This window comes from Episyrphus balteatus, chromosome X, assembly GCF_945859705.1.
Source record: "Episyrphus balteatus chromosome X, idEpiBalt1.1, whole genome shotgun sequence".
Lineage (NCBI taxonomy): Eukaryota > Metazoa > Arthropoda > Insecta > Diptera > Syrphidae > Episyrphus > Episyrphus balteatus.
In genome coordinates, this window is record NC_079138.1 from 7,216,068 (window position 1) to 7,229,331 (window position 13,264).

Sequence of the window (13,264 nt, forward strand, 5' to 3'; positions counted from 1 at the left end):
ATCCCTGGCTATAACACCCTTTTGAACTTTGTCGTCAATTCTTGCTGTTAAAATTGCTTCCAGTCAGCAATCCTGAAAGTCAACACTCTTTGAAATATAGCAGAGAAAACCGATACCGTCACATCGTTAACGTGGTAGAAGAAATCAACTTTAAAGTTTAATTTTGGATCAATTGATTGAGATTGTTCAGACTGATAACGGCGACTACTCACGTAAGCTCATTAAATCGTACATCGTACATGAAATCTACATGCATAATTCATCTTTGTAGCAACACCTATAGCGTTCTTGTATGATGCTTCAAATAAAGTTTCCTCAAAACGGTTTGCTTGAAAGTACTGCCGCAGTTTATCTAAATGTTCTAAGCATCTTTAAAAGTCAATGGATTTTGACTGAAGCATGAACAGAATACAGTGCAGTAGTATATTGATATTGTTTAAGATTCAAGGAGATGCTATTGTGTTACACTTTTTTCAGTTTGAAATTTGTTCCACAAATCTTGGCGCCCTAGATGATTTGTGCCCCCGGCAACTGCCTGTTTTGCCTTAAGGCAGGTTCGGCACCGATGACATAAATTCATCAAAAAATATATTACCTCATGTGCCCCCAAAAAATAAGTTGCTTTTTTGAAAGCAAAATTAAGTATTAGGAGCCTCCCCTCTCAAAAAAAAAAAAAAAGACGTATGGCGTATACGTACTTTTTTTTTTTCATATTTGATATGAATATCAAAAGGGCCCCAAACATGAAAGGGGCCCGAAAACTTAGTCTTGCCCCTGGGACCCGGCAAATCAAAGTACGCCTCTTATCAATCACTTAATATGATTTGGACGAAATTTTTTAAATCCATTTTTTGGGCCTTGAGATAATTTTTTGTTCACTTGTAGTAATTTTTTCAACTTTAATTATCTTTAATTATGTGTAATTTTATATTTTCACTAAGTGCTTAGTTTAAATAATACATTTTAAAATAAATAAATTTCCTTAAAACATTTGATATAACAAATTATTATTTGTCTTTAATAAAGTTTCACTGAACCGTTTAGGACGACGACTCAGACACCACAAACAAAGTCCCCAGGTGGTTCAAACACGGGTGTGGAACGAGATACAGGAGGCAAGGATAATGCGGTAATTATAAATCTATGATTTTTTTGCTGTTTAGTAAGCATGGATACCGTGAGGTGTCTGGAAACTACCTTTTTTTGTTTTCCATTCTATATCCCTACTTTCGTGTCTTAAAAACCATTAGGCCCGGTGTACGCTGCGGCCCCACAGCGGCCCTTATTTATAATTTGACCCAGCAGTTTGTACCACTCCCACATTTTTTTTGCTCATTCGATAGAGAATTAGCTGAATACCACAACTCTGATATTTTGCACTAGTGAAATCCACCATCTAGGATTTTAGTATTTTAGTTTTTTTTTTTAAATATCTATCATGCTAGGTAAAAGTTGGTAATACAAAAAGGTTGAAAATTATTGAACTTCGCGTCTTTTATGTAAATGCATTCCTTGAACTTTCTCTTGTAACATAAGGCTATAAACTACTAAAAAAAGAATAAGAAAAAAGTTAAAAAGATAAAAAAACAAGGACAAAAAAGAGTATTTTTAACAAAAAAAAAAAAAGTATAAATAACTTTTGTATTTTTAGCGATACAGAAAAAAGTTGTATAGCAGAATTTTAGAGAATTTAAAGGTAAACAATCTTTTCTCGAACGTTTCAGCAAATTCTCTATCGAATGAGCAAAACAAATTTGGGGGTGGTACAAACTGCTGGGTCACCCATATGACCATTATAAATGCACTGTACTATTACAGTATACCTTACTACAATTGAAAATGCCGAACTGATATTGTTGTAAATAAAAAAAAAACAACCTGAATGTTTTGAATATTCGCATGATTTTAACAACAATTGCGTTGTTTTGTTTTTGAAAGGGGTTCGTTGCTTGGGGCCACGCGGATCAATTTTTTTTGTAATGTTCTTTTTTCCTTTAAATAAATATGCAATTTTTGAAATTTATTTGATATCAGAATCGCAGTATTTCTATGGTTGACATGTATGTGGACAACACTGAGCCCAGCGAAAATGTTGGACAAATACATTTTTCATTGGAATATGATTTCCAAAATACCACCCTCATACTTAAAGTTCTCCAGGGTAAAGAACTACCAGCGAAGGATCTAAGTGGTACATCGGATCCTTATGTCCGCGTGACTCTCCTGCCCGATAAAAAACATCGTCTTGAAACCAAAATCAAGAGGCGAACACTAAATCCAAGATGGAACGAGACTTTCTACTTCGAGGGATTCCCCATACAAAAACTTCAATCGAGAGTGAGTATACCAAATACAATTTTGTAATCTTATTTACATATTCGTTATTTTGTTTATATTTTTATTGTTCTTGCCATGATTATTTTTTATTTTTTCTACTTTTATCGAATTTTAATTCCGTGCAGGTTTTGCATTTACACGTATTTGATTATGATCGATTCTCACGTGACGATTCGATTGGAGAGGTTTTTTTGCCACTATGTCAGGTATTTTTAATTTATGTTTTAACACTTTAACATAGATAAAAAACTATATTTTAAATTTTACATATATAAAATCTTTGTCTTCTTTTTGATTTTTAATTACATTACACACATTTTAAACTTGATGCAAAAAATAAACAACCAACAAACACAAACAATCGAAAATTATAAAAAAAAAACAGGTTGATTTCGCTGGTAAGCAATCATTTTGGAAAGCCCTTAAGCCACCAGCTAAAGATAAATGCGGCGAACTGTTATCATCTCTTTGTTATCATCCATCAAATTCAGTACTAACATTGACATTGATAAAAGCTAGAAATTTAAAAGCTAAAGACATAAACGGAAAATCAGGTAAGATCAATTTCAATCAAAATTTTACGCAAAAAAAAAAAAAAGATCGGTACATCCATATCATCGCTCTGTGTACTAAACCGATTTTATGTTTTTTGTTTTGTCTTCAAACAACAACAAAAAAAAAGCAAACCGAAACTTTTAAACGTACAGTGCGGTTCACATAGCTCAGGTATTCTTTGACACAAAATTATCTGAAATTCTTTAAGAACTTCTACTTTTTACTTTGGACAAAATTAAAGCTTCTAATGGCCAATTTTACGAAGGTCTTTAAACATTTAAAAGGATTTTATACCTTGAAATGGGATTTTTTGGTTTCACCAAGCACTTAAATTTAAATTTAAATTTTTGGTTTTTTTTTGTTTTTGCATTTCTCAAGAGAACTCAATTTTAACAAAAATAAAAAAAAATGTTTTCCTCAAAACTAATTTCTTATTAAAATCTGAGTTTTATAGAATTTTGGTATCTATATAAAGCATTTTTCTTTTTTAAGTTCAGAAATGAGTTCTGAACAGAGCTTGATCATATCAAGCATGAATATCATCTGAAAAACGCTTTTTCTGAGCGCTCAGAATTATTTATAAAACACCTGAGCATTTTTTTTTCTATAGAAACAAGAAATAAGATTTAAAACTTAAACTAAAATAAAATATATAAAAATATAGTAAAAATCTGAAAACTTAAAAAAAATACCTAGAAATCATTTTTTACTTAAAAAGCAAAACAAAAATTTGAATCGTTAGTTACAAAAAAAAAACTTTGTTTCGATATATCGTAACGGCAGTTCTTATTTGTCCTACAGACCATTGTTGCCGAAAATGAGTTATAGATGAATGAATTTTTTGCTTATTTGTCCTAATATACATTTTTGTATGCAGTAGGACAAATACTGGCTTTATAACTATGCAAAATTTGTGCTCAAATGTCTTATATCCAATGAAGTTATATTTTTCACAAAAAATAACTGTACGTTAGTCCCCATATTAGCTCCTCCTAGGAAGAGGTGAAATACTCAAATTTTGAAGCCATTGCCAAAAGTATCGTTTCTTAACCCTCTGTAGGCACACCTCTTTTTTGTGACGTGATAGGCATACGGGTGCGAATTTGGCTTCTACTTTTTCATGTCGCTAGAACTTTTTTATGTCTCATATTTTATAGAGAAAACGTTTATGAAATTGATGTAGAACTTTCCGAAGAATTCGAATATTGTTTTCACAATTAAAAAAAAATGTATTTACACCATTATAAAGAGGCTTTTTTGCACCCACTTTTTTGAAAAATTGTAATTTTTTTCATTTTTGGCGTGCCAAATTCGCACCCGTGTGCCGACAGAGGGTTAATGCTAATGTAGAAGGACATCATTCATATGCTTCCTGAATGCATGACAGCGAAGATGTCCAATTTTATAAGGCTGTTTTAAAAATTGACTAAAAGACAATATAAGGCAATATAAATATAAGAATTGCGTTTTTGTTATGTTTTTTTATCTTAACTTATCGAGAATAAAGTACCTTTCATTTATTTTTAACTTTATAAACACTTTACGTAATAATAATATTTTCGTTTATTTTTTTAAACTTAAATAAAGAATGTATTGAGTTTCGACTTCAATAAAAATATTTAGGTTTCCTAATTTTTTTGTTTGTCTGTCCTATATCCAATACAAATTCCTTTGGAGAAAAAATGTTCAGCTTTGGTTTTTCATGTGTCTGTAACTGTATGGACAGGTGTAGATACATGTCTATTTTGGAAAAATATATAATCTTTCAAAAAACATACAAATCACTATGATGAGGCTGAAAAAAAACCAAACCACCACTTTGAAGTTTGAAAACGCTCTCCTGAAAAGTTAAGTTTTTGGCTTCTAGGACAAATAAGAACTCACATGACGATATGTTGTCAAAGGATGTGAAAAAAATGAGGAATGCAGGACCATTCACTAATGGATAAAGTTCAAATGCAAGTAAGATCTTAAACACCCGTCTAAGTAAGTGAACCGCACTGTATAAACAGTATTAAAATAAAAATAAAAAAAAAAAAACGAAAAGCTAAAAAATAAAAATAAAAAAACAAAAACAAAAGAACAAAAACAAAAAATTTATACAATATTTCAGATCCGTACGTTAAGGTCTGGCTACAATTTGGTGATAAGCGTGTCGAAAAGCGAAAGACTCCAATTTTTAATTGCACACTTAATCCTGTTTTTAATGAATCATTTAGTTTCAATGTGCCGTGGGAGAAGATCCGCGAATGCTCCTTAGATGTTATGGTAATGGATTTTGATAATATTGGACGAAATGAGTTAATTGGAAGAATATTGTTAGCTGGTGAGTAGTGTGTATGCCCAACAACAACAAAACAATAACAAAAAAATTAAAAAAAAAATATTCTTACATTCTCATATTGTCTAAAATTGTCATATTATCTATGAAAACCATAAAAAACTAATTTAAAAAAAAAAAACACACACACATAACCACACATAAACGCACACACACACACAATTTAAGATGTATAGTTATAAGACCAGTAAAAATAAAACAAACAAAACAAAAAATTCAGAGCGTCCACATTGAAACACCCACTTTTGTCGCGACGCTTTTTGTTAGATTGCTTAGGTTTCTTCCATGAAGACTGATCAGAGTAAGATTGAAAACAAAACCAAAAAAAGTAACATTTGAAAAGTGCTGGAATTGAAACTGAAGCAGAAGCCGATGCGACACGACAGAAGCGGGCCTTATTTTTAACGAAAAAATAAAAAACATAAACCTTGTTTCTTAAATGCATTTTCTTGCAGCTCTTAAAATGTTTATAAGAAAAACTTATATTGGTGATTGTTTTTATGAGAATTCAAAACAAGATACACAGAAGAATTCCAATTTTCGACAAAATTTATTTGCGAAAGATGGACGAAACAACAAGGAAAGAAAGAATTGTGTGTTTTTTTTTGACAAAAACTATCCTAATGAAAGCTACGCATTATTTTATTCTTCAAAAATAACAAATGTCAGACTAGGATTATGACTAAAACACATTAACATTTGAACCATAGTAATACACGGAGAAAAACTAAGGCATTTTAAAATAAGATTTTAAATGGAAAACGTTTAAATTCGATTCAAAGCAAAAATTTATCCAAAAGACATGCAATTTTAAAGTTTTTGATATTCTTTTTTTTAAAGGATTCCACCTCAAAACAAGAGCGATTTAAGTAAATTCAATCAGAAACCCTATTTGTTTAATTATCATACACTTATTTTTCAAATTGAAATATACTTCAAATTATAATATATATATATGTATATATATTGAAATACAAAAATGAAGTTTGATAATATTTTATTTACTTATTAAATTAATTGGATTCTTTTAAATTAAAAAAATCAACAAATTAAGAAAATTTGTCTACTTAATTTAAGAGGACTTTCCTCTTGGGAACAAAACCATGCAGAAATCATGTTATGTCATATTTAATGCCATGTTTTTTGTCTTTATGAAGAAGTATACACAACTGTTATTTGAAAAAAGTAACAAGATATTTTTACATCCAGAAATTTGGAGGGGGTTTTATCAAATTGAATTCTCATAAAAATCATTTCATGCCATTGGGAGAATCTATTTTAAATCTAATGTCATTACTTCATTATGATTTATGAATTACTTCATATAGATTTTCAAGTTATTGGTATTGAAATGTTGTTACAGTAAAACCCGCTTAAGTAAAACTCGCATTTTACATTTTTCATTGAATCAAATTCGTTTAATTCGAACTTGGGAGGCACAACTTGCTCTTGGAGTTCTAGTTGCTTAAATTCGACAGACAGACTAACAGACTGACAGACCGACTTTTGGGACCCACTTTTTTTGGCATTCTCTATCATATTAATGTCATGGAAAATTGTTATCTCAACTTTTTTTTTTGTACGAATAGGTACATAAATTGTTATACAGAATGTCCCAAAAGTAATGGATCAAATGAAATATATGCTGATAGGCCAACTTAAGGCTTCTCAGAATTTGGTAACTTGTTTATCCCAAATCCTTAAGGTTTTCGATTTAAAGCAATTCTTGTGAAATTTCGAATAATCCCTACTTTGCAACAGTATTTTGCTTACTGCGCCCATTTTTGTTTTTTTACAATTCTTTTACTAAAACATTGCCAAATAATAAGGAACAGTTAATCAATCAAAAACAGGGTTTTTCAGAACAAAAAACAACCAAAAATAAACACATTTTCTCCAACTGTTATTTGTTTATTTTTTCTTTGAACAAAAGCCTCTATTTTTGTTTGTATTTTTGCTCTGAGAAACGCTGTTTTTTTTAATTCAAATTGTAACTAATATTTTGCGATCTAACTGAAACCTTAGAAACGTTTATACTTTTTTAAAAAGTAAAATAAAAGGGCAACTTTTTAAAATAATAAACCATTCTCACATCGTACAAATTTTGTTTGCGGTGTTGCTCTCAAATAAAACTTAGAAATTGATTTTTTTATAAAACTTGAAAGTGGTTAGTTAATTTGAAGCGAAATGGCGTATGAAATAAAAAATGTTTTGATTAATTAACTGTTCCTCATTATTTGGCAATGTTTTACTAAAAGAATTGTAAAAAACAAAAATCAAAAATGGACGCAGTAAGCAAAATACTGTTGCAAAGTAGGGATTTTTCGAAATTTCACAAGAATTGCATTAAATCGAAAACCGTAAGGATTTGGGATAAACAAGTTACCAAATTCTGAGAGGCCTTAAGTTGGCCTATCAGCATATATTTCATTTGATCCATTACTTTTGGGAAACCCTGTATAGTAACTATATCGCAAGTAAAAATAACGAATCGACAAAATTGCTGAATCAAAAAAATTTCTGAACGCTTTCATTTGTTCTTTATTTTCCAATTTCACCACATTTTTACCACGATGAAAATGACATCTGAATTTTTTTTTAGATCCGCTTGAGTGAATTTTTTCCTTTTTTTTTATTTAAGTGGGGTTGGTTTAAGTGAAAAAAATATTTGCTTGAGTGAACGTTGGACTCTTGACATTTTCCCGCTTTGTTATAAGCGGTTTTACTGTTATAGATTATAGAATAACTTTTGATGTATAATATACATATATTGGGACAAAGCACTGACACGAATTTACTGTTAAATTAAATATTCATCCCTATCGTGAGTCCCCCGTGGAATTTTTTTTCACCCGGAATATTTTTGTTCGCACGGAATCTTAAAAGCTATCGTGAGCTATCGTGAAGAGAATTTACATTTACCGCTAAGCTAGTTTCTTGTTCGGCACCAAAATTTAAGTGAGAGAAGAGCTGTCGACTCGCATATGTACTGAAAAAAAAAGTTGAAAACACCGTAAGATATTCTCCCGGAACTCCAATAAGGGAAAAGTGAAATTAATTATTTCCGGGTGGAATTTTGTTCACGTGAAACTCACGATAGGGCTGATTATGTATATGTGAATGTGAATTCGCTCAACATTTTATGTATAATGGAGTATAAATAAACTGTAGAAAAACTATAGGTACCTATGTAGAATATTGATAAAGATGTATTATTAATAAACAAATAAAATGACAATTTATATATATACCTACTAATATATTAAATATTAGACCTTAATAATTCTGTGTACCTTGTCTTCCATCTTAATATTATGTACCTAATTAAAAATGCACGTCTCTATGTTGTATTTTTATAAGTTTTTATTTTCGTTTGAATTTTCTTTGAAATTAAAATATACATTTACAGGAAAGAATGGATCTGGGGCATCAGAGACAAAACATTGGCAAGATATGATATCCAAACCAAGACAAACAATTGTACAGTGGCATCGACTTAAGCCGGAATAAAACATACCACAGGCAGCAGTGATAATAAACATTTTACACGCACATTTAAAAATAAAATTCAAACAATTTTATACACTCTCATATAACACAAAAACAACAATACACAAACACTTCACAAAAAAAACAAATAAAACAAACGCACTAACAAGTCAAAGTCAAATGCAACTATATACACATCAAGGGGATACATTCATTATAACTACTACAATTGCATTATTATGTATGTATTTGTATAGATATGCGCGTCGCGTTGCGTCCATTCGACAACAACAAAAAAAAAAAAACTTGAAGTAGGTTCTTAAACTTAAACTTGAAAACTAAAACACAAAATAATATTTAAAAAACAATAATAATAATAATAATATAACATAACAGATACATATGAAATATTTATATACATAATAAAATAACATTATATTTATTAATATATGTAAAATAAGATTTATATGTCCTCATTTTGTTTATATTGATATTGATAAAAAATATTTATGTATGTAAAACAAAACCAAAGGAAGTAAAAAGAAGAAAATAAAACTAAAACTCCAGATTATATCTATATATATAAATGTATATGTATATATATTTATGCATCTATACACATAAACATGTTTGTATATGTGATCGTATATCTATATAAATATACATACATACCCTAGACTTACATAGTATTTTTTGTTAATATTGTCGTTGGTTTTACATTTAGAAAAATTAAAACAAAAATATAAAAAAATGACATTTAAAAACTCTAAAAGAGGAAGAACTACATGAAAATATACAAATATACATTATAAGATCAAAAAGAACAAAAAAAACAAAAGAATGCTTAAAGCAAAAGTAAAGTTTAAAAATATAAAATATTTATTATTTGGATTAAAAATGAAAGAAAAATGTGCAAAGTAAAATGTACAACGCTTCGTTCGTGGTTATTAAATTAAATTTAATTTTCACTCAATATTTTTAACAAAAATTTACAAGAACCGTATTCTTATTTTCTTGGAAGCTGTATGCGTTTGCACAATGAACAACCAAAATGTTGAATTATCTTAGGTTTAAGTTTTCTTCTTACACTGGAAGTCTTCCTTTACTCCATTTGTACGCAATAAAAAATATCAAAAAATTACTGGCCTTGCTTTGAAAATCTACCCTTATTGCGATTTACTGCTATCAATTGATAAATATTAAATTTCGATATCTTATTACTTAAACACACAAAATTTCAGTATCACTATCAATTCTTTGACATTACGCAATAAGATCTAAGTAACAAAATGTAGTACATTTTTGGAAAATTTATTTGAAGCTTGAAAATATCTGTATGATCATCTTATACGAAATTAAAGAAAATATAGAGCTTATTCTCACTCAATAAAAACCTTGTTGCCTTATGGCAAGGAATCGATAGTTGACATTCCCAATACGGGTGATAATATTTTGTATGCAAAATATTTGGTAATATTTGTTTTTACTGTATATTGTAAGACTTATAAGGAAATATTGCGTTGCACAGTGCATTTTTAAATAGTCCTTGCGACATTCATATTTCGTATGTGCTTAGAATTGAAATCAAATTTATGTGTGTTATTGAATATTGGAAGCTTCAAAAACTGAAAGAAATTTTAAAATCGGTTGAAGGATTCGGCTGATACAGGTGGTGGTCAAAGTTTCCCTATTTTATTTTTTAGATTTTTTTTAAATCTAAACGACTAGTTCAAAACATAGTTTTTTTTTTGTTGGAGTTTAAAAAAAAAACTGTTTTTATTTCAAATATTATCCATTTTTGTTTCAATTTTGCAAAATTCGAAGGCTTTCGGAGAGCTGTTTTTTACTAAATTATTTTACCTATAGTTGAGTTACAAAATTTCCGATGAAAGTCCACGGACTTAACTCAACTGAAATTTAATTTTTGACTATTTCTGAAATATCAGCTGCCACTTTTTGCTTATTTGAGTTTAAGAGAGATTTTGATTAAAAAAAAGTTTAAAAATATGTATTAAAATATACCAACCCGTTCAAAAATTATGAATTTCGCAACAAAAATGAAAATCTAGCCCACTGTGCTAACATCCAAAATTTAACACACACAGAGTCCCAAGCATTTCTTCAGCTAGAAATAGGAATTCTGACCTGGCTAAATGAATAAATATGTTTTTCTTGGAATTAAAAGTAAAAAAGGTCTAATTCCAAATTTCGATATATTCATATTCATAGCATAAAGCTTTCCTTAATTCGACTCTATAGCTAGTTCCTTAAAAAAATATTCACTGAATGAAAATTAATTGTACACAAAAAGTGTGAAGTTAAGAAAAAAGAATGATCATTAGTATTAAGTTAATTCCAATTAATGTAACTGAGTGTTGTGTGTTGTTACACGTAAAGATTTTCTTTCATTTTGTTCCTTATATGTATATGTCCATTATCAATATAAATAATAGTTTCTTTTACAGCAATGGTTTGAGGCTTTGTTTTGTTTTTTCTTATCAATTTTATAAATCCACCATAAATTATAAAATCGAACCTTCCCACCAGCAACACCATATCCCTAATGGATAAGTAGAAAAAAATAATAAACAAGTAAAAAACAAAAAAAAAAAAAAACAAAAACACAGCTCCAAGACACCTGGTTTATGTTTTGTTAATTAAAATTATAAAAAAAAAAAACAAATCAAAACAAAATACAAAATTATAATTGTTTACTACATTTCTAAGTATTCTAGAAAAGAAATTCCATTTTAATGAAAGTATAGAATCTTTATATCAGAAACAATAGGTGAAGCGAGTAGGTAAAAATTTAGATATTTAAAATAAAATTAATATAAAATTAAAATAAAAGGAAAAGCCGGATAAAACTAAAAAAAAAAATACAAGAAAAGAAAATTAAACAAAGCTAAGAAAAAAAAAAAAAATTAAAACCAACACCAAAATCAATTGCAATATTAAAAAATGTTAATTTACATTTAAAAACAAAAAATAAAAAAATATTTAAATATGAATTATTTGTATCTGTGTTAATAAAAAATAGTATCTTGTTAAAGTTTAAAGTTGTTACTAGAAACGCGGTTGCCTTTAATACCAACCTTAATCCACAATTCGGAACAAAGCATTTAAAAAAAAGCAAAATGGAAAATATATACCGACAAATTATTAAAACAAAAAAACTAAAAACTTAATGAAAAATAGCGATAGTTTAGTGATTTTATGTAGCGCAAAGAAGTTTTATTGAGTTAGTCTTAAACTTGAAAAACACATAAAAAATAAGAAGTGAGTTTGTACTTAGTTAGAAAAATATTAATTTAAAAAAGTTAAGGGGCCGTTCAAAACTTACTTAAAGCTTTTTGCATAAAAGTTTCAAAATTACAAAAAAAAAATCTATATAATTTTACATATGCAAATGTTATAAAAATTTTTTTTGAACTGGACCCGTACAAATCAAATAAAAAAGGATAACATCTTGCAATATTTGCTGTCCTTTTCCTCAATATATATCAGTTTCAGATATTAAGACCTTTAAATAAATTCTTGTTTGTTTCGTACATGATTTAATTAATTGTGATTGTGAAACGATAATTTAGAAAGAAACTGTTCGTAGACCGAATTCGTTAGAGCTGATGGATTTATAAAGTATATAAATCAGTCCTACTAACCAACTTTCACTTGTGAAATTGTTATAAATATTCATAAGTTTAAAGGTTAGTTCAGTTGGACTTATAATGTCTTCAAATGTTGTTATTAGTAAATATAGTTTTTGTTACACATACTGGAAGGGTTTTATTAACCTAATTAATGCTGATATGAATTCGTCGTTCAATGAAAAAAAAAAAAAAAAATTAATTAAATTTACGCAAGAAATCGCTCCACATTCACCCATAATAAATGTAGCTTAACGCGCGGCTTCACAAAAAAAATTCTTATTATTGTAAGTAATTGCACCCAAAGTTGTGTTCTATTAGTTAAATAAAGCAAATAAAAGAAAAATTAACTGACCCTTAAACAACCCTGTTCAACCTACTCCAGTGCAGGTATGCGAAGTTTTTAAGTTAAGTGCACAATCATTGCCAATAACACCTTCCAAGGTTTGAACCTTGCTCCGATCGGCGAGAATTTGCTCCACTTTTGAGGGAAAAAAAAAACAAACTACTCTAAAGCAACGCTCCGAATTTTCGAGATTTACTCCTCCACTTTTTCCACACAGAAAAATTATTTACCTAAACTAACCTAACAATTTTTATCATAGCTGCAAAATTATCATAGCAAGCAATATTTTCTCGGATTTGTATTTCTTTATGCGGGGGACATATTCGTGTTTCGGTCGGTGTTTATAAGCTAGAAAAAAACAAATTTGATACGCGGAGCAGGTTGAGCTCCTATGCCCCTATAATACGGAGTTCTATATTAAGCTAAAATACAGCTATTAGCATATGTTTACGTATTTAGTCATGATCGAAATATAGAATCCGAAATGCTTTCGTAATATCTATTTGCAATAAGTTTTGTCCCTTACTTTTAATTGATTTTTTTTTTTTT

General features: G+C 28.9%; 1 protein-coding gene across 8 annotated transcripts in view; it reads left to right on the forward strand.

Moving 5' to 3' along the window:
• The window catches only part of LOC129920500 (synaptotagmin-7), a 44,456-nt gene extending 31,192 nt beyond the window's left edge, over positions 1–13,264 (forward strand). For 6 of the 8 annotated variants that reach the window (XM_056001770.1, XM_056001767.1, XM_056001766.1 and 3 more), the window contains 6 exons: positions 1,027–1,129; positions 2,035–2,337; positions 2,463–2,543; positions 2,723–2,891; positions 5,006–5,218; positions 8,643–13,264. In XM_056001770.1, the coding sequence (XP_055857745.1) occupies positions 1,027–1,129; positions 2,035–2,337; positions 2,463–2,543; positions 2,723–2,891; positions 5,006–5,218; positions 8,643–8,743 (970 nt within the window). In that variant the 3' untranslated portion in view covers positions 8,744–13,264. The remainder of the gene's footprint in view (positions 1–1,026; positions 1,130–2,034; positions 2,338–2,462; positions 2,544–2,722; positions 2,892–5,005; positions 5,219–8,642) is intronic. The other 2 variants (XM_056001772.1, XM_056001774.1) reach the window with 1 other exon arrangement.